Source organism: Drosophila sechellia, chromosome 3R, assembly GCF_004382195.2.
Source record: "Drosophila sechellia strain sech25 chromosome 3R, ASM438219v1, whole genome shotgun sequence".
NCBI lineage: Eukaryota > Metazoa > Arthropoda > Insecta > Diptera > Drosophilidae > Drosophila > Drosophila sechellia.
In genome coordinates, this window is record NC_045952.1 from 8,193,990 (window position 1) to 8,219,241 (window position 25,252).

Below are 25,252 nucleotides of genomic sequence, written 5' to 3' on the forward strand. Positions count from 1 at the left end.
ACAAGCGGAAAAACAAGAAAATCGGGCCAAACGAAATCCGAAAGGAAAAACCAAAACAATTGCCTTAAACATAATTGTTATTTTGCGCCTTTTTCTCTTTGATTTTCCTTTCTGCCAGTGCCGTTTTGCCGACTTTCTGGCTCAACCCAAAAACACAAAACAAAAAAAAAAAAACAAAAAAAACGGAAGGCAAATTAAGTTTTTGCTCTAATTTAGTCTGACGCGCGTTGGCCAAACAGCAAGGACAACAATAATAACAAGCCGCCTTGGCTTTTGCTTTGCTTAATTTACCATTTTTCACTCTTATCGCCCCCCAAGAGCGAGGGTGGCCATAAAAATAAGACCGAAAGCGGCAAACGGCCCAGTCCGACTGGCTGTCTTAAAGTTTAAGCTGCGAGCGTAACAATAATTTAATGCGGCTCTTAAATTGTTTGTAAAATGTTCAACAACCGCGCGCGCTGCTCAGTGGCAAAGTTAAAAAGTGGAAAACTTTTTCTTTTCTATTTAACGTAATTTTCCCTTATTTGCTGTGTCTGATACGGGGGAAATCCCCATCCCCACCCCATCCCTCGGCTAGCTCATTTCCCCACGCAGATGTTCCGGACGGTTGTCGAGCATATGTTGCCCTTGCCTCATAATGTGGCATATTTGGCAGCTCGACAGCTTTGAGAGCCGCGATTGAGTCCCGTGCCATGTGCTGTAGTCTTCATTTGGAGTCCTTCCTTCCGCCTTGGTTGTCCCGTTTTCCCTTTTCCCGCTCATCATTTTCTTCCTGGGGGAAAATTACATGGCGGGCAACACTTCGGGCTTTCTCTTTTGTTTTCGTGGTTAAGCAAATGTTTAACAAACCAAATCTGAGATTTGCATTTTATGCTTTCTCCTCCAACCCAACCCCCCGCTCTCAGATTTCTTTCATGGTCGGATAAGCTCAGCTTTAATGCTTCTAATCGGGCTTAAAATCAAGGATGTTCGACGAGCAACCGAAAGTCAAATAATTTAAAAGAACTTTTTGTCACATCAATCGTGAAGTGCTGACGTGACATGGGAAAACTTTGTGGTCAGACCGAAGCAAAGCTTCTTAAGTGCTAAGAACCCTTTTTGGGGCGGGGAAATCCCTTACTTACTCGCTCATTTCTAATTCCATTTCCACTTGGCTCTTATTCACACTTCAGCCATGCGGACAAAGAGCTCGGGACAAATTATTGACACACTCAAAGAACACAGACCCTACCAAATCCATTGCTCAAAGGCATGAAAATGAAAACATTTTCACTTATTTGCCCAGAAATTGGATAAGAATCGAACTGAAATTGGATCTCACTCATTGTCGATACACTTGCCACAGCCTCCGTTTTCCGTTGGCATTTTGTTTTGCTTTTAACTGCCTGCCGCTGGTGTTCCAGTGGCCCTTCCAGCCACATCAAGCATTTTCCGGCTATTTTCCACCACCTCCTGCCGAGCCAACGGGCCTGTGGGCCACCCCCCATTTTCTGCACTCTTATTATCGTAATAGAATTTGCCAAATTGAGGTTGAAATACAATGGCTTAGTTTGCCATTATGCACGCAGAACAATAACTAGCTCCAAAGTTTACTTGAAAATATGTTATTCAGATATGGATATCTGAATATTTTTAATATTTCATTAGTACTACTTTAGTTGTTAAGTTAAGAGTTATCTTCTAATTGGTGTAACTTAACTTAGTTGATAGAGCAATATTTATTTAGAGGTGTGTTTATTTATTTTACAGTTCTGTTGTTTTACAGTTGAGTTGATTCGTGCGTTGCTTTATATTTCGGTTTTCTTACATTTTCTTTGAGTGCATACCCCTGACTCTTTCCCATTTTTGGCATCCGTTTATCGTTTGATTGTTTGTCTGGCCCGCCCTTCATTTTGCCAACGTCTGGTGTGTTTGTTTGCCTTTTTGCTTATTTGGCGGGACTGCTGCTGGTTCGCTTATCAATTGCTGCTTTTATTGCCATTTTAGCCGCCTTCCCCTTTCTGTCGCCTTTCCTCCTCGGCCTCCTTTATTGAGTACGACAAAAATTCATTGCCTGGCCCAAGGGCGCGTGCCAGTAAACAGCCTCAGTGGGGGACTTCCAAAGGAAGGCATTCGCTTCGACACTGACTAGCCTGCGGTTTAGCCCCACTTTACTGCCGCTTTTCTGCTGTCCCCAATTTAATTGTTTACTTTGCGGCAATTGACATTTTGTGGCATTGCGGTGATTGAATGCCAGATATCACATTTCGCCTGGGCTATTAGGGAATTATGATATTCTGATTGGGTGCGAAATAGCTGATTGCTCACTGCTCATTCCCTTATATGGATTTGTCGGCAATTCCTTTAGGCAGTTAGAGTGCCAGCGAATAAAAAAGATGAAAGAGAATGTACAATCCCCAGGTGGGTGCAGCTAATCGGAAATATGTCAAGAGGACCGGTCTAGAAACTCATCTGGGCTCACGCTGCGTATGAGTAACGCGCTCGTCACGGCACGTCATCAACTTTGTTGCTGGCATTGTGCGAATTTCGCATTCCCCTTCCGGCATACGTTGCCATTTTCATTTTTTTCCAATCCCGATCTTTTGTTCTTCTGCGTTGCACCACAATGTTGCTGCGGCTAGCGTTGGCAGAAAAAGCCGCAGGCCCAAAGGGGGGAAGTGGCTAAAGCATTCTTTGTTTCTAGGCAATTTCAGTCACTTACCCCGGCCGTTGTTATTGCGACTTTTCCCATGCCGTTCCCTTTGCCACACGTTGTCGCTGGCGATAAAACTGTTACTACTCGCAGCTACTGCCACAAAATACCAATGTTGTTACTGCCGTTCGGTAAGTTGATATGCTGCACGGCTCGAAATTTTTTTTTCCTAAAACTTCAGTTTTTCCATTAACTTAAGGCGTAATTTTATTTACATTTTTAAAGGTGTTAAATTTTAAAAAATATTTTAAGATAAATTACAAAATTATTTTTCTATTAAAGGAGGGTTACATTTAAAGGTCCTATTCCAATCTGATTTATTGAAAGAACCTTTTAATAGTAAAAATCTCTACTTCTTAAATAATTTTTCTTGATCATATTTTTTCCCGGTGTCGTACCGTTTCGTGTTTCTTTGGAGCTTAATCCTGCCCCACCTTATATCCGTGTCGTGTGTGTTGTCTGTCTGTGTGTTGGCTACAAAACTGCTGCCAAAGCTCCAGCCGGCAGTGGTGTCCTTGCCAACCAGCGGAGGAACACATACGTAGATCCCATGGCATTTTCACCTTGGGCATATTGATGAGCCCAACACTTTAATTAGAGCGTCAATAAAACGGATAAATGCAGTCCCAGCAGTCGAGGGCTGATATCAACGGCAGTCTTCTCGTTGGCAGAAATTTAATTTGCCACTCACTTACACGCCACTTGGTCCTGCGGCATATTTGCACCAATTAACCAGAGCAGAGTCCTCGCTGAAAATTACAATTAATAGTCCTGGCATTTTTCACTCCCTTTGTAGGTGGCTGGCTCATGGGCCAGCCGTGCAGGTCTGAGCGAAGTCATTGGGCTGGACAGGCGTGCAAATCGCTATAAATTATGGTGTCAACCCAGGCCTAAATTAGTCCCGACACGCAGACAATGGCCAACACCTATGTGCAACTCGTACAGTTGGGGCTAAAGTAATAGTGTTTTATATTGAATGAATTCTGGATATCTTTAGCTGCCATTTGAATAAATAAATCAATGCAAAATTAAAGTTTAAGTAGGGACGTGAAGTATATTCAACGACTTCGAAGACATTTTACATCTTCTTTATGTCGAATTGGATTGAATCATCTAAAACAATCTATTCTGATCTAAGCTGTAACTTGTGTCAGTGTCCTTCAAGTGAATCGATCTATAATTAAGATAGCTCCGATACCCGACTGAGTACCTTAGTCTGTCTGTCTGCATGGAATGGCTTCATTATGGCCACTCGGCAATGGGCTGAAATCGCACTCTCAATGGAATCCAGATAATGCCGCCTTATTTGTTTATGAAATTGACCTGCGATTATCGCTGCAGCGGAAACAGAAACTCAGACAGGGACAAAGACAGGCATATTGCGTGTGTGCTGCCTCATGAATAATACATGTGCTCGAAGTGGGCGTGGCATGTCTGCTTATGTGTCTGCCTGGATATGCGCATATGTGTGTGTGAGTGTGACCACTCGCACAATAAAAGTTTTCCAACAGCGAAATCGTTTTGTTAACTTGTTCACAAGTGTCGGATGTGTGTGTGGGCCAACAACCCGAAAGTCTCTGTAAAGTCGTTTTCGACTCTTTCAGCGATCCCGCATTCTCAGCCTCTAGGATCTGTTGTGAAAATCCGTTTACACAATTTAACGCACAAGTTCGACACAAAAAAAAAATTAACTTTCCACAAATGCATAAAACTTTTGTATTGACAATAAACGCCGACAGAAGACTTTCGAATATGGAAAATGCTGAAGACTTGTGATAGCCAAAGGGGCATGTTATAAAAGTGCATGTATGTAAGTATATGTGGTTCAACTCCACATTCTCCGGAAGATAAAACCCGCAGGCTGCAATGATGCTCTCAAATAGGTTTAGTTTGTTGCGAAGTTGTTTAAAGCCAGTGTGGAAATGGAAAACGAGAACTGGAAACTACACCAAACGAAACAGTTTATACTATAAGCTTTCAATTAACACATTAACAAGTATTTCATATTTCTATGATGCTTATATATTGAATCTCTATATACTTATTTAGATTTTCAGGTGAAAATTTTGCCAATTTATGGGAAATAATAACTTTCCTAATATTTATTATACCTTATTCGTTTATGTCTTGTCAACCTTGTGACCAACGTTAAATTTATATAAAAAAAAAACACATACATTTTAAGAATGGTATAATATTTTTAGAAAAGAGCCAGAGGCAAAAGTGCATCCACTTTTATGGCATTGGCATTGGCAGACAAAAGCGTGCGAAATTCAATGAGCTGCAAAAAGCATCTAAAGTCGCTGCAGCTGCCAGATTTAAGCCAAGAAAAATGTCAGACCGCCAGCTGCGGGCAGCCAACCTGCATTTGGCCCACACTTTCAACCTGTTTGGAGTTTTCTCACCAAAAAAAAATAGTGCAAATATATTTGAAAAAAGAAAACCCCAAAAGTTTGGAATCCAACTGGAAGTTGACTGCGGTCTGAGCAGGCGGCAGACAAATTGCGCTCGTAAATGCTTTAAATTGTGCACTCCGCTCGGTTCAAATTGAAGTTGGCAAGAAAAAGTGGAGCCGCGACGAGAACAAAACACCGCGAAACAAAAGTTGGCCAAGGAGCGTGCAAAAAATTGCGGAGCGTGTTAAGAAAAATGTTTCTGTAAGCTGCGAACAAATGCGCGACAATATTTCTGTGTGCGGGGCCAATGTGGAAATCTTCGCTTTAAGTTGCTCAACACCTTTACTTTTTACCTTTGAGTGGGTGTGCTTTCAGTGGCTGCACTTTTCCCGAACTTCTCGACTGCAGCCGGGAAAACGAGAAAAGCCAGCAGCAACACTCGCCTTTTTCCGGCTTCTTCTGGAGGCATGAACTGGGTTTATAACCCAAAACCGAGTGCCACTTAAGACCAGGCCAAGGGGCTGGCCACACAGAAAATAGTTTCTTGATACATTTTTGTTAAAAATGTAAAAATATTATATTAAAATATGAACATGATATTGAACTACTTTTCAAAAATAAAAGCACGGCAATTCCTCATTTGTTATGCATCTTGGCTTTCCCTTGAATCATTCCTTAACCAAACGTAGTCCCTTTTTCTCCTAGTGCATGCAGTGCACACTTGAGTTCTCTGCGGCTGCAACAATTGCAAGGTGTTAAATGTCAAACTGTTAAGTTAATACAGCAGCCACCACCTCGACTTTTCAACTTCAACTCCTGAACTTCCGACGGTGTTGGATTTTTCAATTTACGGCCTCCAGTTTCGCGCTCTAATGACCTGTTTTTGAACTGATATTAAGTGGCATTAGGACACCGCTCTTGCTCGCCAACTGATTTAAGCGCCTTTGAGCGCTTTAAGGCCACGACAAGGTCAAGTTGGCTGACAGTTTGATAAGGGCAGCGCAAATTCAATAAATGCGCTGACGTAAGTCCTAATTGGGCCGGTGGAAACAAACCAAGCGAAGCACTTAAATTAATTAAAATATAATTTCGGAAGTCGCGGAAAGTAAACACAGTGAAATCACCGCCTCGAAGAATCCTTTTTGCTGCTGCACGACAAAGTGAAATCGAAATGGCAAACAAAGCTCGAAATTAGGTGGTCTCCGGCATTATTGTCAGAATAACATTTTTTATTTTTTTTTGTGCGCCTTCTGAAGGTCGTAAATAATTTATGTAAACTTGAAGGTTTGCAGCAGGAGCGGGTGGTGGGCGGTGGGCGGTGTGAGTCGGAAAATGGCAGTGGGAATTGTCGCAGACTCCCTTACACTTTGATGCTGCTGAGTTATGAATAATAACTTGGACTTGGTCCGCCCAGCCGCCTTCTTTTTGTTATTGTGCGTTCGAATTCCGCGTCACTCTCGTGCCATCCCGCTCTTGCGCTTTCTCCGTCTCTCTTTTGCATTTGGCAAAGCTTTGAATATTTTACGCCGGCATAAATAATTTAAAACAATGGAACACACGTAAAAAGGGAAAAGGATAATGCAGCAGACGGACAAGGTTTTTTTCCGAAAAAGCACACAAACGGGACAAAAGTGAGAGCAAAAAAACGGGGCAAAAGAACAAGAAGATAAAATAAAACTTTATATATATATTCCTTTTTTTAACATGGCCCAGAGATGCTGGCCCAAAGACCCACTGAAAGTGCTGCGGCTCACAATCGGGGTAAAAAATGGTAAAAAGCAGCGAACACCACCCACTTTCGACCTGAGCGCAACACTTGACATATGTGCCGCCCTTTGACCTCTTTCCCCAGCTGCGGGCCGATGGAATTCCTTGTAAATGAGAAGGCAAGGCGGCCAAAACCTTTGACGAACGACAAAAAATTAAATGTAAATGCTGAAAATGTTGTCTTTGCCGCGTGTGAGCTCTCTTTTTTGCCCCTCTAAGCCAGTGAGTGATGGCGGCTCAAAGAAATGTCAACACACACAAGGCTCACGCACAGGCACTCCGCCCTTAGACAATTTCACTTTGACTTAACAAATAGAAAATCATTTATTCTGCATGCGCGAACGAGGACGCACTGCCATTCCGGATTCGATTTCCCACAGAGCAGGGGAGCACTCAAAAAAATTCACAACTTTTAAATTTATCGATATTTAAAAACAAATATCAAAGAAAATGCGACTTGGCCTTGCTTATCAACCCATCAACATGGCCAAAAATGAAAATATTCCGAAAAAGGTAAAATCAATTAGTGTAAACACCGCCAGGTGGCGCTCGTGTTCAATCTCGATACTTCAATAAATGATTACCAAAGTCTTTGAAATACTCAGCTACTCAAGAAAGTAAAATAATATTAGTCGATAGATTTTAAAAAGTAAGGCAGCGACTTTTCTCTCAGTCCAAGTTAGAGGCAGATGGGAACTCATCCGGAGGAGCCCGTCTCCGTCGTGATTTCAGTCCCGTGTCGAGCCTTTAGATTTATGCGCATTTTGCATATTTCTTTTCCTCCTCATTTCAAAAAGCAACAAAAGTGACTTTGGCTTCGCTCCTGATTCAGCAGCTTTTCCGTTTTCCTTTTTTATTTGTGAGGGATGGCGCTCCAATTTTCATTGCGCGACTTTTATGACTTTGCCTGCCGCTGCTTTTGACTTTTATCGAATGCAAATTGTTTTATAATAATGCAATCAAATCTTTGTCAACTCTGTTTATTGATGTGTTTATTTTGTTTTGGTTTTCCTGATAACGCCGGCAGCTGAATAACGTTTAACGAGTGGAATAAATTTCAAAAGGAGCCACTTGAGTGTCAAAGTTAACAAGCTTACAATGTTTACTAATAGGTTTCCCCCGGGTCTTATTGGATGGTTTTGAATAATTTTATTTAGTAAGACAACGGGATTCTTTTTATTGACTTAGGAAACTTTTCGAAGAATATAAGAAATCAAATCTTTTACATCCTTACAATTAATTAGTTTAAGCCTTTTAGGCATTTTACGCATCATTTTTTACACTTACAACCCAATTTAGTCAGATTTTCTTTCCCAAGAAGTGCTATAATTCCAATTCTTGGCATATTCCATGTTATATAAATAAATAAAAATTGAATACTTGGAGCCGGAAAGTCTCATATAACCCCTTTCAAAGCGCAATCTTGGCCAGACCTGCACTGGTGACGTGACTAAGCCAGAATGGAAAAGACCACCCAGTGATACCCAGGCATTTGCTGCAGTGTCTCTGCCAATGTTTCCTTACTGGTACTTACACTCTTTTATTGTTTCCTGATTTCACTCCTTCGTGCTGGAAATGTACTTAAATCACGGGAAACGTGCCAAGCAACCAAACAAGGACAATAACAACAGAAGGCGACAGTTACGAGGCGAAGGAGATCACTAGATGGTGTTTTAAGCTGGCGTCTTGTTAATGAATCGATCATCAGGCGGCGTGCTGGAAAAATAACAAATTTTATGTATCGCACAGCGGTAACTACAATTATGGAAAAACATCAATGAAAATGGCAATGGCAACAACTACTACAACGCCATTACCAACCAGCCCCAACAATAACAACGGCGTGATACAGCAACAACAATAACAATAATTGTATTTACACATAATTGACCATAATCCCCAGCAGCATTCTCGTTATTCAGACCCTGTCCCCTCGAACGACAGATTTTTATGCCCGCTTTTAACAGTTGGCGGGGTATATTATATTTGGGAAATGCTGTTTGCTCTACTTTTAAGAAAATTCCTAATAAAAACTAACATAATAATAGATTCAATATATAAAATGTAATCTGATTAATTTTTTATTTAAATATATTTAATTTACTATACTATAATGATCTTAAATAGTTTGCTTGAATTTACAATAGTACAAGTAATGAGGCAATCGAATCTAAAGTTACAGGCTAATGTAAAAGTGGCTCAGCAAGAAAAATTTTATAAATTTCAATATCAATTACTGGGTATTTCATAGTCGTGGCGATGTCCTCGAACCTCGCTTCGTGTTTTCTCTGCGGACTCTTGTTTTCCTTGTTTTGGTTAAGGTAAGCCCAGCTTCAACACCCAATTCGGACGGTTGCCCATGAAAATGGCCGCAGGCGACATTTTATGTTGCTGTTGGTGTTGCTGTTGCTGTTGCCAGTGTCCTGTTGGTAATGTTGTTTTTACCGAGTGAGCTCTGTTCGCATTGTCCGACTGCAGTTAAATTTAAATGCCAGTGGGCGAGGCGGCAAAGACTTGCTCTCGGGCCCGGGCCATAAATTAAATAAAATGAAATGAAATAATTCGGTCACGCACTTTCAATTGTTGACATTTGCCCTAACGGCTCCGCCCGGAAGAGTATTATTACGGATAATCCAGGCGGGCTTGAAGTCGCTACTTTGATCCAGTTGGAGTCGGGAAATCAATGTTTTACACGCCGGCCCATGCAAATTGTAGGGGCTCCGTGTAGTTGGCTGTGCTGCATATTTATGGGCCTCCGAATGTCGGCAACATGCACACTGTGAAATCCACTTCATGACCGAAAATTAGTTTTTAACCCACAAAATAATCCCGAATGACATAAGGATGGCCTCGCGGCCTTCTGGTCTCCCGGCGGAGGGCGCAAACATAAAAACGCGGCAGCCACAGCGAACGAAGCATATTACAGTGGCAGACCCTTCAAAACCTTCGTCCTGGCCGTAGTCCTTGCTAGCCGGAAGTTGTAAAGCTGCCATTTCTCGGCCATGTTGTTGATGTTGCCACTGCCACCGACTTGGCTTTTCGAGCAACGATTCGCGGCCTCGTAATGCGGTCATTGTTATTGCAATTGTTGTTGCCACCGGGTAGTTGGGTAGTTGGATTGTTGGGCCAGTAGCGCATTTGTTGTATTAACTTTTTCCAAGTAGCATGCAGCAGCGGCAACACCAACAATACCTCTCGAACGCCACCCCCAACGTGGGCTATAATTTATTAAAGCCTGCACCAGAGTGCTCCAGCGTCGGGCCGGCGCCCCCGGCACACAATTGAAATTTAAGCAGCAGTAGCGGCTGCATGACTGGGGCAGGGGGCAGGGGCAGAGGACCAAGATGGCAGAGGGCAAAGGGCAGCTCTCCAGCGAAGTAGCAGAAAATGCGAAACACTGGAGGAATCCTCCACCCACTTCCATCGCTCCGCTTGCAATGCGCAACCAGGGAAAATGGTAATCGAAATGTTCGCCGCACGAATCAACGCAAACAAGGCACACTGAAAAAAAATGTCTTATACATTATATATTATTCAGTTAATTATTACTAAATTATTCACTAAAATACTTAAATAGGTAAAATGTGGGGCTGAACGCATAATCTTTTTTGCCTCTTTTTCCTTAAAACGTTCACTCTACTTTAGATATGCAAGCTTTTACGATACCCTTTGATTGGTGCTTAACTATATTTAGCCATTAGAAAAGGTTGTAATTATTTGTATAAGAATTGTATTTAGATATAAGCAACATTCTCCCCATTTGAAGCTGCATTTCTCCAGTGCAACGCTGAGCAGCATTGGGAGTTGGCCTGCAACACTGGACAATTCCCAGTTCCCAGTCAATGTCTTGCCTGCCTTGCCAGATTTTTTTTCTGGCCTCTTTCTGCAGTCAAAGTTTTCGGTCGAAAACTTTTTGGGGTTCGGGGAAATAATTCATGAAACATGGCGAGCGCGAAACGCGAAAAGCGAACATTTTTGTGCCTGTGCCGAATCTGATTGTGACACAAACGAATTGTTCTGGTTGTCGTCGGCGGAGTTTTGGATGTAGATGTGGAGGAGGAGCAGGAGCAGTAGCTGGGCTTGAAGGTGGGGCAGGAGAACAGGAACAGGAACGTCGGTCGGTCGCATATTTATGTGCCTATTTCGCTTTTTTCTATGTGGCTGGGAGCATTATTCTTCTTGGCATGCAAATTTATGGTGTGTCCCAAAACAATTGTTATTGTGTTCTCAACTTTTGCTTGATTTGTGTGTTTTAAGTGATTCCAAATGGGTCGCCGGGGATTGAGCGGGTGTCCCCGGGGTCTGTTGGCAATTTGCGGCCATAAGACCATGCCCATCCGCCGGCCACCGAAGTCGTCCTCGGTAATATCTTGGCTGTCATCGAGCCAGACGCGCGCTGCATATCTCAATGCAATTCTAGGCACCCAATAACCATAAAACACTTTAAAGTCCAGCCAAACTTGCTATTTTGTCCGGTGGATTCCCCACTGACTTTTGTTTATTTGTATTTCCGCAAACAGTTCGACTGGCAGTGGCAGTCCGGGAAACTTCTGCGGCCATGCAATTGTAGCCACCGTTCTGGTTACTTCTAGGTTTTGGGCAGTAGGCCACTTCCCGCAGTCGCAGTTGCTCCTCCGTCGAGTAAGTTCAGCTGCGTCCGCATGCAATTCGTGAATTTTTGAAGGCACTTCTTTTGTTATTCCGGCTCCGGAATATACCTCCTCCGCCGAGTCTTCCCTCCCCAACCCGACGTGCAATATGCAAACGGTCATTTCGTTAATGAGCGTGGGGCTGGTGGTTCAGGGGTGAAAAAGAAAAATTCAGAAGCAGCAGCGAACTACAACTTTTACGGGGCATCCGGCGGATGAAGTGGGTTTAGAGAAGCAGAGCGAGGAGCAGGAGGAGCAGCTGGCGGAAGGACCATGACCGGTAGGCAGTGGCCATAAAGCCGACTGCTTAGATAGACAGCAGCCTGTGTTCCCAGTCGCTGCTGTCCGGATGACTTGGTTTATTTTACGTAATGAAATGAAATTGAAATGAATGTTTTATAAACGGACTGTTTTCCCACTCTACCCATATCTCGCTATCTCACTCTAGCAGAACATAAAATTATGATAAAAACTAAGAGCTGCATATAAACATAATTGCGATTTTTTGCCACCCTGCCCCTTATTCACCTCATTCTTGTCGGATTTTTCAATGAAAATCATTGTAAATGCTTTAAACAGTTCATCGTGAATTAACATAATTAAAACGCCGGCATAAATATTTATGAGCAATTTGTAATTACGCGCATAAAGACAAATACTACGGAACCAAAATATTTGAGGGACTTTACACATTGCATTTGCATACAATTGTGCGACATAAAAATATATGTATCGAAATCCTTCGTATAAAAGGATGGCGAAGAACAGAGTCCGGGGATTTAATTAAATTTGGCTTAATGTTGTCACCACACGAGTCTTGCTGCCGCTTGTTGCGTTTTGCATGTTGCTGCTGCTGCTGCTTCTGCGGCTTACGGTTGGAATTCGGTTATTAAACATTCTGCGGGTGAATTTCCTCGTGGGACTCGTACGCCAAAAATGTATCGGATTCAATTAGTATGGTGACCACAATGTCCCTCCGAAGAATAATGAGCAGAAATAACGCCAACAAGCTTATAGAACCTACCAGTTAATCAGATTGTTAAGGTTTACTTTCAGCTGATCCTTGGACCTAACCACATTAAAAATCTCATCTTCCTGAAAGAAGAAACCCATATTTGGGAATGTAATGCAGTTTTCTATACTACGGTGGAAATATAAATGCGATATTATTTCTCTATGTAAAATGTCTTATATTCGAATAAGTAGTGTAGAAAAATGCACAGGCCTAAAATCTATATTTAGTACATATGACAATTGTACAACTCACAATTGTAAATTGAATAAAAACTCTATTTAATATGCTTCTATTTTGAATTTCAGGTTCCACCATTAAGGGCGTCGTAGCCATTCTGAACTGTATCCTAGCACGTCAGCTATGCTTCGAGGATCCCTCATGTTCGGCCATTTTGGAAATAATACCGCGCGTCTGCGGACCCATTCCAGGTAAATAAACAAACCAGCCATAAAGCCATCCCAGCCAAACATATTGAAATCAAATCGATAATTTTACCACGCCCCGATGAAATGTTTACACAAAATCTAAGGGTTTTTGTGTCAAGTGTTTGCGGAGCTCTCGCTCAACGCGGATTATGCACAAGTTTTGGTCATTTGAGAATTAATTTCCGCTGCCAGTGCGAGTCGGTTGAATATATTATATTCTTTCATCGTTTTTATTTGCTTAGGGGCTTTGTTGTTGTGGCTGCTTCGACAACTGTGTAATTATTTCAGCAATTTTTGAGGGTTTCGTGAGCAGGCGCGCGTGCAATAAAACAGTAAATAACAGTGTACACTTAAAGCGCAACAGAGACCGCGAAGGAGATCGGCCACGAAACGCCAGCGAATGGCATTTGAATATTCAAATGCCCCCGAGAGTTTCAACGCCGTCGAGTCGATGGCCTGTTTCTGCAGTACCCTGTACAATGGGGGAGATGGGGGTGCTCTGCACTATAGCGCACAGGGCGTATGAGTAATATTTCAAAACACATAATGTGGTGTGTGCGTGCACTCAGTGGTATAGCCTTCTGGATTAATTTGTTCAAAGTTTGTCAGTATTTTAATATTTAAAGGTCTTATTCTAATTCAAATTATTCAAATAAATATTATTTTTAGCCGATAATCGAATATGTTTAGTTATAAGTTACGACAGGTAAAAGTTAAAAATGAAAAAGTTGAATAGGAAAAACGACAAACATGACTTGTTTATGTAAATCACATAGTTTTGTATGAATAGTTTGTAAACATTCGTTATTACAATGAATTTGCTTACTTTAAATACAACTTTAACTCAAACTACTGGGTATTTCTTATTTAACATTTGACTTTTAATCTTCTGTTTGTTTTTCTCTGGAAGAGTGAGTAAGTGTGTGCGTGCGGTGAGCGCACATGACCTGAAGGTGCAAAATGAAAAAGAAATGCGTGGCTGAGGGCGTACTCCTTACCAAGGCGCCCACCTCATGCTCCTCTCACGGACTCACCTGTCAAGCCGCGCACCTGGCCACCCATTCATTCGCCTTCCACCTATTCATTCTGCCGCTCAAACAAAGGCCGGCGACGAACGAATGAGCGCGCCGCAGAAAAAAGTTAATTTATAAATTATTCAGTAATTTGTTTTAGACTCTGCTTTAGCTGCTACCCATCCCATACCACCGCAACAGCAACAACAATGGAAATACATTTCTTTTGTGCCTGGCTTTGATCCGCCCCTCATTTAAAATGTGTATCTAAGCCGGGACTTTTCCGCGTACACTATCCACCGACCACTCATTGCCGGTTCAACGTCATGGTCGCGTAGCTTGCGTCCCGTTCCGAGGGGCTCCATACCAAGTATCGTGCGCATAAGTCCGCTCTTATATTTAATTATTAATGTTCATTCGGTACGGCCAGCGTCTTGTGGCATTTCTCAGCTTTTGCCGGGCTCCACGGAACGCCGTGCCATCATCATCCGGCACCACGTTGGCTTCCATTTAAGTGGCTTTCACTTTTGTACGGCTACGGAGCAGCACGGCGAAAAAATCGCATTTAAAACGGAGCATTATCGGCTTTAGTTCGCTCAAGGCGAGCTTTCTCTTTTATGCACTTAAAAAAAGAATCAACCTTGGATGTCCAAAAGTATATCAACTTGAAAATTGATTGGTCCCAAATGAACAATACTGTTTTAACAATTTTCTCTTAACTTTTGCTCAACTGGAAGATGAAAAACCTACCACAAAACATTCATATCTATGTTTTACCTTTAGCTTGCAAAGTAGTTAGTTAGTTCCTATGTAATTAGCGAAAAATTGGTTAAAAATGAAAGAAGTCGCTTTTTTTTCAGGGTGTACCAGTATTTTATTTTGATTTCACTGCCACCGCAGCTCATTTCCGTTCTCGAATAAGCAGAGAAGCGAATACACAAGGCTATACCCATTACGGCTGAGGCTTGGACCACTCGACGCAGAGGATCAAGTGGTCGTAGCCGTGGCCATTAAGGACCTCAATGGCGGCAGCTGCATCCTGGCGGAACTTGAAGTGCACATAGGCAAATCCCTTGCAGAGGCCGCTGTTCTTTTCGCGCGCCAAATACATCTTGGTGTGGGGTCCGATTTTCTTCACCAGCTCCTCGAGATCAGTCTCGGTCATGGATTCGGATAAGTTTGAGATGCGAACTGCCGACGAATCGTCCCGATCGCGTCCCCGTCCCCAATTTTTGCTGCCAGATATGCCTCCGCCGTCCTTCATGAAAGGTGGTACATATTTTCCGGTCTTGCTGGGATCACTTATAGCGGCAGCTGCAGCGGCATTGGCCTTGGTTTCCATCACGGTCTTGCTATCCATCGAGGTGCCCTTGTATGGACAATTGACACTCCAGTGCTCGCCATTGCAAATGCGGCACTTCGCGATGTTCTTGCCGGGATCAAGTTGGGTTTCGTGGGTCTGGTCGAACTCTTTGGAGCCGATGAACTGCATAAGGATCTCCTCGGAGGCCATGGTCGTCTGGGAATTGGGTCCGGGCTTGTCCGATCGCGAATCGCCAAACTTTACCCAGTTGCGACGACGAGCCACAGCCTTTGGAACAATCTGCTTCTCGATCTTGAAGGTGCGCACCACTTTCACCTTCTTGCCATCATCGTTGAACTTATACTCCGTCACGTACTTGTAGTCGCCCTTAATGTACTCATTAGAAGGCGGCAGTCCATCCACATAGTCTGCATCCACCTCATCGGCCCAGGAAGTAACAAAAGACTTCATTTTCTATGATTTCCCACACAACCGGTTCGAAATGAATTAATAACTGAGTTTTGACACTTGCATTTTACTTAGCCTATTGAGATGGGATTTTATTCCTTTTAAAACACTATATTTGAAACTTTACATATTAATATTTTTATTTCCTTCAATAATGATTTTTAATGAAAAATACAACATCTTGAGTAGCAATTCAATAAGATTACATTTCAACAGAAACATATCAGGGCTAAATCAATCAATCTTGATTATATTATACATTTTTGAACTATCATTAGTAGTGCTTAATAATTACAAATTGTCTTTAATTTTAATATATTCATTTGTATTATAATTATTCCGCAAACAAATAAGTTCTTATCTCTGGCTTGAACGAGAGTGCAAGCAATCGCTTTCATACTGATAAGAGTACACTTGAAACCGAGCTGAAACTTAATCAGAAATCGAGCTATTAGTTCACTTTCACTCCTCTAATCCGTCGGTTGTTCTACTGGCTTTAACATGTTGCTTTTGAAGCACCCAAAAACCAGCCAATTAATAGAAATCAATGAGTTTTGGCTCCGTGATCATTGTCGATGTGGGGAGTGTCTAAATTTTGAAACAAATCAAAGGCGTTACGATGTTTTAGATCTACCAGCTGATGTGATGCCACTAGATGTCAAATACGAAGGGTTGAATCTACAAGTGCATTGTAAGAAAAAATTGATGTAATGTGCACCTAGTTTCGATTTTATTTGAGTGCGATTTTAGGGAGTGATGCTCACCAGTCGAACTATGACCTGGACTTTATCTTCAACTCACAGCTGGAGAGGTTGATTGATCGGCGATCAAAGTCCACTAATCTGACACCCTGGAATCGTAGCATTATCTTGCAAAACGAACGGCACTTACGATTCCCATTGCCCCAGCTGGTTTCCAGTGATAACGAAGTCAGATCACTGGTTGAATCTCTCGTCCGTTACGGCATTGTCTTTATCGATGACGTGGCTCCCACCGCGAATATGACTGAATTGGCTCTGCGACGAGTTTTCCCCCTTATGAAAACGTTCTTTGGCGAAATGTGGACTTTTAGCGATAACCCCGATCACGCTGACACCGCTTACACCAAACTTTACCTGGGTTCCCATACGGATAATACCTACTTCTGCGATGCAGCCGGACTACAGGCTCTACATTGCATTGAGCACTCGGGATCGGGTGGCGAAAATTTCTTTGTTGATGGTCTGCATGTGGTTCACGAACTGAAACGCCGGTATCCCGCCGCTTATGATGTACTGTGCAGGGTCCAAGTTCCTGGGGAGTATATCGAAAAAGGGGAGCAGCACTACCACACTGCCCCCATTATACAGGTGAATCCACTGACTCAGGAATTTGTTCAACTCAGACTTAACGTATACGATCGCGCCGTTTTTAATACCATTCCTCAAGCCGAGATGGCCGAGTTCTACGACAGTCTTCGCCAGCTTTTGCTAATCGTTAAGGATAATCAAGAGCAGTGGGCTCTCAAGCTATTACCCGGCAGCATTGTTCTTTTCGATAACTGGAGAGTGCTCCATGGTCGAGAGGCATACACAGGAAGTCGTACCATGTCCGGTTCCTATGTGCAGCGAACAGATTTTCTCAGCAAGGCTCGAGTTCTGGGAATTATTGACTGAAAGTTTATTGAAAAATACCTAATGTATACAGAATTAAAACCTTTTAGGAACAAAAACTAAGAAATTATGATTTGTTTTCTATACTTTCTAATGCTCCGAATATTCCTATAGCATTTATATACATACATGTATGTAGTGTATAGTCCGTACAGACTTTTATACTTTCTGGAATGGGAAAGTTTTAACACTGAGAGAATAGTTTGTGGATAGAAGAACATGTAACATTGATCAAGAATATACATAAATATATACATTACTTGTTCGTAGCTGGCTCCTTCATTATCATTGTCATTATACCTTCTCCATGGATATAAGTATGAAATGATTACTCAAGAACATAGTTTAAAATCGTTCCATTTATCAGGAATAGAATACATTGTTAAAGAAACAATGTGTGTATAGAAAAAAAAAACTCCCAAATTGTTCAAGCATATTTTTCTTTTTCTGAAGGGAGTCCCACTCCAATTCAATTTCGATTGCAAATGCTAACGCATCATAATAAAAAGTTACGATTACAATTGCTGGCCAGCGTCTAATTTTTGTCATAGGGGAGGTGGATCGCATACAGAAAACCGGCAACAAAAATCATTTGGCATTTGTTTTTATGGCCAGCGTCTCATGTGGGTTTTCTGTATTTGTGTGCGAGTGTGTGTGTTTGGCATAAACAAACGCACTTTGAACTTTTTCATTTAAAAGTGAAATTACTTTTTGTTGGCCGTGCAGGTTAATGGCTGTCGCGATGCTGTCCTTTAAATGTCCTCCAAATATGAATGTGCCTTAAAGAGATCCGGCAAACGGCGAACGTACAGTGTCTGAATATTTATGATAATTGCATTTCATGCAGGTTTTCCCGCTCGCTTTTCCCGTTTTTCACCCAGCTCTCATATGCGCGGGCACGACCGGGAAAAGCCTTTAAAAGCAGCTTCGATGCCCCAGCTGGGCGATAAATATATTTTTGCTCGCTTTTCCTTCGGCGGAAGTTGCAGCGCAGCATTCGTGCCTTTGCATGGCATACTTTTCGGCATTCCACTTCCGTTTTAAAACGCTGCACTCACTTTGAGCCACCGGGGCACTTGTCGATGGTTCAATAAAACCAACAAGCATGGACACAAAGGACACACACATGTGTTCTCGGAACAGGAAACAGGACATTCCGGCCGAAATAGTTCAAACACAAAGTGCCTGCTTGACTCACTCGTAATTAATACGCTCGATCATAATTTATATGCCCTTCAATGGCTGCTAAACTTAATAAATGACTCATAAATTTCACCTACAGACGCCATAAAAAGTCGAAATATAATAAAAACAATGGCCAGACCAAGGCAGCACGAACAAATATCAAACTAAAATCAAATAAAACACGGCTGGAAAAACTGGCGAGCACACACAGTCAGGTGGCAGCAACAAACAAACAAACAAAGAAATCATTGAACCATTTCAGCGACCAACTCAACAACCGGAAACGCGTTTCGAATAAAAACGAATTGAGGACTTAACAATAACAGTAAAAGGCAAGGGCAATGGCGGCTTAATTTAAAAAAAAAAAGAAGAAAAAACACAACAGCAAATGGCGTCGCTTGATGGCGACGAAGCATAAAAACCACTCGCCTTGGCTTTATTTTTTATGGCCGCCCAGCATGCAATGACGAAACCAAAGCCAGGTGCCACTAACCAAGGAAAACCGATGGCCAGGTCCTGCGGCTCAAGCGAATGGCATCTAGTTAGCCGGCCACCCTTCAAATGCACTTACCACACGGAGAGAAAGAACGGAAATATAAAGTATATACATTATTTAAAAAAAAATTATTTATGTTCACTCAGTCAGTCGTGTTCGTCTTGTATTTGTACGTACAAAATATGTGTATGTATTTTTGTTTACATTCAAAGCAGCATTTTCCATTTCCTTGCCATGGCGTAAACAAGCTGCGCTTCTTCCCTTTGATACGCAGCCAACGAGTTTTAATTGACACCACAAGGGACCTCCCCAAATCCCCAAATCCAAAAACCAAAAAACATCGAAACGAAAAAAATAAAACGGTGCGGAAGCAAGGGGCATAAAAATGATGGATGCCTGAGAAAAATGTCACTTGTTGCGCAGTCGATGTCAGTGTTTCGATGTGTGCGTATGTGCTGGCCAACATCCAGCCCCAACGAACTCCCCTCTGCAGGAGCAACTTTATGTTCAACTAGCAAATAATCATGTCCGGTCTGCATGGGACAAGGGCGTTATTGGATAGGTCGTGGGGCAATCACAGGGGTCACCGAAAGGGGGCTCAGTTTGGTTCGGTTCGGGTCAGTTGAGTGACGTGAACCACATGGCGTGGTGGCCACCATTGCCACCACTTCCACCACCACTCGCTTCCCATTATGCCGGACGGACTCCCATTGTCCGGCAGTTTGCTTGTTTTGCTTTTTGGCGATTTTACGGCTTATGACGAGCCAAACGAGTCCCTTTCCCAGTTCCCAATGAGTGAGTGTGCGTCTCCGGCTCTGCTGGCCGTGTTTGTGAAGTGTTGGCGTAGCCGGGTTTATTAGTAGGGCTTATGTTTTATGGCCAAAAGGACAATAGATGGCCAACAGATGTTTGCCTTTTGTTTGACGCAGCAGTTGGAGCAGTAGTGGTTGTCATATGCTCGAATAAGCTGTCACAGACCCACACACCGTACAGTCTATGTGTTACACATAATTTATTATGTTATAAAATATTATCCCGTCCACGCTCCCTGTGCATCGCTTCATTGGGCGCTTAAATCGACCGTTTTGTTTGGAGACTCAATTATTCATATAGCAGTTGTTGTAACCTCTCTCTCGGACCTTATTATGACATGTGTCTGGTTTGTAGTTGTCTCGCTGCCATTTATAACAACTGTCATGGCCCAAACCTGCACTGAAAGAAATTGCATTTAAATCGAAGAGAGAGCGCTGGATTCCAGCTCCTCATCTATCCGATACCCGCAACTCCGAACCGTGCCAACATTACGATTAAACAACAAATAGAAATAAATTAAATTATATTTTTATTTAGTTTTGTAACTATTATTTCGGAAGTGTACCCATTCATAGAGCTGGTAATCGATGTGCAGAACCAAAAATGAACCAGCACGACATTTAATGTCAAAGTTTAAGCACTGCTGCCATTTATAGATCATTAAGCATATCCGCCCAATCCCGAAATGGATACAACTGCCACACACTTGCGACACCATGTAGTACTCAATATCCTTTCTTCCATTTGCAGTGTCCTGCAGCACGGTGACGGTGACCAAGTGTCAGGCTGCCCTGCGCACTCTGCAGGCCTTCCAGTTCTTCCGGCCCACCTGCCTGTGCAAGGAGCCCGGAATGGATCCGGACTGCAATCACTTTCGGGACTTTCTCTTCGATCATCCATGTGGATTTGTGCTGAAGAAAGGTGCGTCTAAAGGAAATTTAGTTAGAATTATAGCTTTGTTAACCAACCTTTAACTTACCATATGCAGCCGAAAAGGATCCGTACCCGATTGATGCCCTACCAACTTGCAACCATGCACTTTCCGTCTGCCAACAGGAACGCAAATGTCTAAAGCTCTTCGAGGACTTCAAAACGCATTGCAAAGTGCGCGACAACAAATGCAAAATGGAAAACAGGTAAGCCATTTCCTTAAAATTTATAATTCTTGATTGCATTTTTGTTTAATATATGTGGTTTCAGTGAGGTAAATTTGTATGTATTCTGTTGATTACTCATAAATGTGGTGATTATTAAATAAAATACTTAGAAATATAAACTATATCAAAGGAATTTTAAGATTAAGCAAAGTTATTATAATCAAATTATATTGTCTTTACCAAGTTAATGAAAGGCATCCCCTGAATAGACTTTTTTTTAGCAATGTGGTAGAGTTCCGAAGAAGAAAATGCTTAAAAACACTGTATCGGGTTGCCTTTTAACCACTTTCAAACATGCATATCGATAAAAAATGCTTATCAATATTGTCAGCCATTTATCGAACATGAGATAATTAGATAGTGGCCCAATTTCAGAGTTAAATGTTGAACATTTAACCAAAGGGCGCTTATATTAAATTGACAGCTTTATTTTATGGCAAGAGACAGACCATTACTATTAAAATATAAGTCAAATTATGAAAATGGAAAATCGAAGTCCACTGCCAAGCACCATTTCTGATAATGAAAATTAAATTAAAACGTGTTTGACTTAATAAGAAAATTGATTTGCCCCATGCCGCAACGTGATTGTGCCGCTTAATGGTTAACGGCAAATGCAATTTGCATTGGCAGTTGGCAAACAGTGGAGAAGATTGAGTGTAGCCACGTGTTCTCCCGTTCGGGCTTAAAAAGGGGAAGAACCACCAGCCACCTTGCAACATTCAATACTTGCGCTTATTGGCAAAAAACACAACGCACACAGCACTGAAAGCAAAAAGCAGACAGCAGCGTAAACAGGAGTCAAGTTGATCGAACAGAAGGCGAAATGAAACTTCCTGCTTGCCGGCATCTTGCTGCTTCCTTTAGCCATCACATATCCTTACTGACGCGATTTCCTCCTTGACAGGACTCGGCTGGCTCCTTGCCTCGATGGCTCGTTGCCTCGATACACTTGAATACAAACGTTCTGAATGTTTTAATAACTCGAAATGACTTTTTGCGGCGGCACTGGGGAGTTGGGCGGTGGGCGGATGGAGAGTGGGGAGTTGACTTCGGAGCAGACTTTCAAACTTGGTCTTAAAGTTCTCCACTTCCACTTCAACTGGCGCCTCCTTCATCCCTCCAACCCAGCCTAAAACTTTCCGCACGCATGCCAGGCATTCTGGCTGCGGGTTTTTGGTTCGGGCTGAGATCCACCTATGCGATAAAATATTAATTGCAGCGCCGTGTGGGTACACTCGGAAAAATTTAGGGTCCTAAAATAAATTTTAAATGTTTAAAATATGACATAATAAACACAAAAGAGCTTAAAAGGTAGAAAAAATATAGCAATTTCGTAAATTATAACGAATAGTTGAAATAGGAAATCAAACAAAATGCAAATACTAAGTAATTGTTAGTCAAAAAATAGTTATAATTTTATTCTAATAGCATTTTATTTTATTTAAAGAGTTAAAATATAGTAACAATCCAATTGTTTAATGTGCACATGCATTTTTGATGTAATTGGCAATTTTAAACTTTGCATGCCCCGAACGGAAGTCGCCGGCGATGCGGCTTCGGTTGCGGCGGTTAGGAACTCGAAATGAATTCAATTAGCCGGGACCCGAAAGCCCGTGATGACTTAGACCCGATTGGGGTGGATTGAGTGTTTAATAAGGACTATCTACGTTCTCCTTCTCGTTTCAGGGACGCCTGCCACGACTCCTGGACCAACCTGCGGCTGTCGCCCATGTTCGGATGCATCTGCCCGAATAACCATATGAAAAAGCGCTGTGATCGTATCTTTAATATTGTTAATCACAATCCGTGCGTGGGTAAGTTTCGACTGGCGAGGCTGAACTGTTGACCGTGACTTCAGAAACAACTATAACAACCAATAACAACTACAACAAGCAACAACACAAACAGCTGAGAGTAAAAACAAAAAGCAAATGCTTTGAAAATCGTGGATAAACTATATAGATTTTATTTTCATTGTCTTCTGTTCTTATGTGTCTCTATTTCTCTGTCAACCCTATGGTATTCAAAACGATGATCACCTTTACCTGCCTATAACGAAACTAATTTGGTTCGTTCTTAACTGACTTTTGAGTTGATTTTTCGTTAGTTGGATTCTTTTGGTTATTGTAATTTTGTGAAACGCTCAATCCCGAAACTAGCCTAACCATTTAAGTAACCTAAACAAATACCAGAAACTAAAATATCGCACGCTTCTGCATCAAAAACCAACTAGAGAAAACCCAAAAATGAAACCCATGTTCTGCGATCAGTAAACAGTAATCAATATGCCTATATCCAATATATATCATACTGTACGAACATTAGCAATGCTATCAGTAATCCTAAATATCACGTATACGAATGTATATCAATGTAAACCAAAGCTGCCGTGCTATCTCTTTCTACCTCTCTGTCTCTCTCTACCTCTCTCTTTCTCTATCTGTCACTTAACCAAGTTTGTTGTAGCTGTCAGCTATCAGCCCATTAAACATACAGTCACTCGCTAAAGTTAACTGCCACCCAGCGAACTGAGTCCGTGCTTTAGATTGATTGCACCCATGAACACTATATCTAGAACTTACTATCTCTCTAACCGTAGATATAAGACTATCGCTAGATCAAGCTATACTAACAACAACCATTCAATGTGCAGGACTAGGGCTAGCATATTAACATCGGTCAGTTGAAAGCTTTGATTTGAAACCCACGCCAGACCACCGAAAAAAGAAAACAACTCTTTAAAGCATAATTTCATTTTCCACTTCACCCGGCCAACTGCACTAATGGATTAACAGCACCCCAGAGCAGAATGATCCCATCCTCTCATTTCGCTAAATTTTATTATACAAGTACACACTAATTGCACTAATTAAATACCCACACACACACTGTGGCACACTTGGTTTAATAGCAACAATTTGCACCACACCGGCACTAAATGTTCTTTTCTATTCTTTCGCACGCACGCACCATCCAACACCCACGTCCCACTTTTTCCCCCAAACCCCTTGCAGATAGACTAATATTTTTCCCCAACGGTCTGCCGAAATTGAAGCAGCCGAGACCGAAAGCAAAACCGCGGCCAAAACCCAAAGCGAAATCCAAACCCAAGCCGAGGCAGAGGCACCATGGCATGAATGGCACGGAGCTCATGACCAACAATATCGAGTACCACGACGAGCCCAGCGGATTGAGCGATCCGGAGGACGAGGCCAATGAGACCGAGGACGAGGATCCCGGCGGACATGGGGATGAGAACGAGGACGAGGAGGACGACGACTATGACGACCGCATACGAGCCGAGATTTATTCGAATTACCCGCACTACCTGCATCCGCCGTCGTGGGGCATCAACAATCCTCTGGTCCTGGCCTCGCACAGTCCGCACACTCTGGACGACGACGACGACGTGGTGGTGGAGGTGGTGCCCAACAAGAAGCCGCCGCCAGTCACGGTACACCACCACAATGACGAGCTGGACCACGACGTGGTGGTGGTGGTGGATGCCGGGCCGCACTCCCACTCGCACCCACACTCGCACACCTTCTACAGCCACGGCGATCAGAGCTCGACGACGGGATCTGGACTTTCGGGTCCCGCACCCACGATTCCCAGCCCACCTAAGTATGCCGCTGGTGGCCAAGTTGGAAAAGTTCCCTTACCCGCCTTTCCCTCATCTGGACTGACTTAAGTTGGCATCTTCGACTGGCAACTTTTTCAGAAAGTTTAGAGCCCGCACATACACACACATGTGTGTAATTGCCAGAGACCCCTAGAATCCATCGCTCCATATGTAGCCTTTCATTAACTCTACTCTTAACCACCGAGGAGCTGAAAAGTTTATGCAAAAAGCTTTTAAAATAATTGACTCACTTGGGTATACCACAATTTCCGGTTAAAAAGCCAACTAATGAATAAGTCCAGCTGCCGGCAGCAAGTAAACAAGCAAACTTCGAGCACTCGTGCTAATCGGCTCCCTGGGCACTTGTCGAGCATTTATATAATCTGATTTAAATGCATTACATCTTCGTGATATCCATCCCAGTGAGTTGGCCAGACTTGGCTGGAGACAGAAAATTAATGTATAATGCCTGCCAGTTGGCCAGGCATCCAGGCGTACAGACATCCGAGTAGCCAAACATCTAGAAATCCATTGAAAATGGGGTTCATAACCTTCGGCTCCTCTTGGCCTCGTAATTGGCCATTGTATTCGTAATG

The 25,252-nt window shown here is 42.5% G+C and overlaps 3 protein-coding genes across 5 annotated transcripts in view; 2 read left to right on the forward strand and 1 right to left on the reverse strand.

Annotated features, from left to right (window-relative positions):
- Positions 1 to 25,252, forward strand: part of LOC6619273 — a 71,007-nt gene that overhangs the window by 25,452 nt on the left and 20,303 nt on the right. For 2 of the 3 annotated variants that reach the window (XM_032720590.1, XM_032720591.1), the window contains exons 3-6: positions 12,825 to 12,947; positions 20,625 to 20,795; positions 20,863 to 21,010; positions 22,721 to 22,848. In XM_032720590.1, the coding sequence (XP_032576481.1) occupies positions 12,825 to 12,947; positions 20,625 to 20,795; positions 20,863 to 21,010; positions 22,721 to 22,848 (570 nt within the window). Of the gene's footprint in view, positions 1 to 12,824; positions 12,948 to 20,624; positions 20,796 to 20,862; positions 21,011 to 22,720; positions 22,849 to 24,048; positions 24,659 to 25,252 lie in introns of all 3 variants that reach the window. The other variant, XM_032720592.1, reaches the window with a different exon arrangement.
- On the reverse strand, positions 14,797 to 15,793 carry LOC6619270 (eukaryotic translation initiation factor 3 subunit G-2). Its single transcript, XM_002043451.2, has one exon. The coding sequence runs from the start codon at positions 15,729 to 15,731 to the stop codon at positions 14,910 to 14,912; it is 822 nt and encodes a 273-aa protein (XP_002043487.1). The 5' UTR covers positions 15,732 to 15,793; the 3' UTR covers positions 14,797 to 14,909.
- On the forward strand, positions 16,200 to 17,649 carry LOC6619271 (trimethyllysine dioxygenase, mitochondrial). The gene is made up of 2 exons (XM_002043452.2): positions 16,200 to 16,419; positions 16,479 to 17,649. The coding sequence occupies exons 1-2, from the start codon at positions 16,230 to 16,232 to the stop codon at positions 17,381 to 17,383; spliced, it is 1,095 nt and encodes a 364-aa protein (XP_002043488.1). The 5' UTR covers positions 16,200 to 16,229; the 3' UTR covers positions 17,384 to 17,649.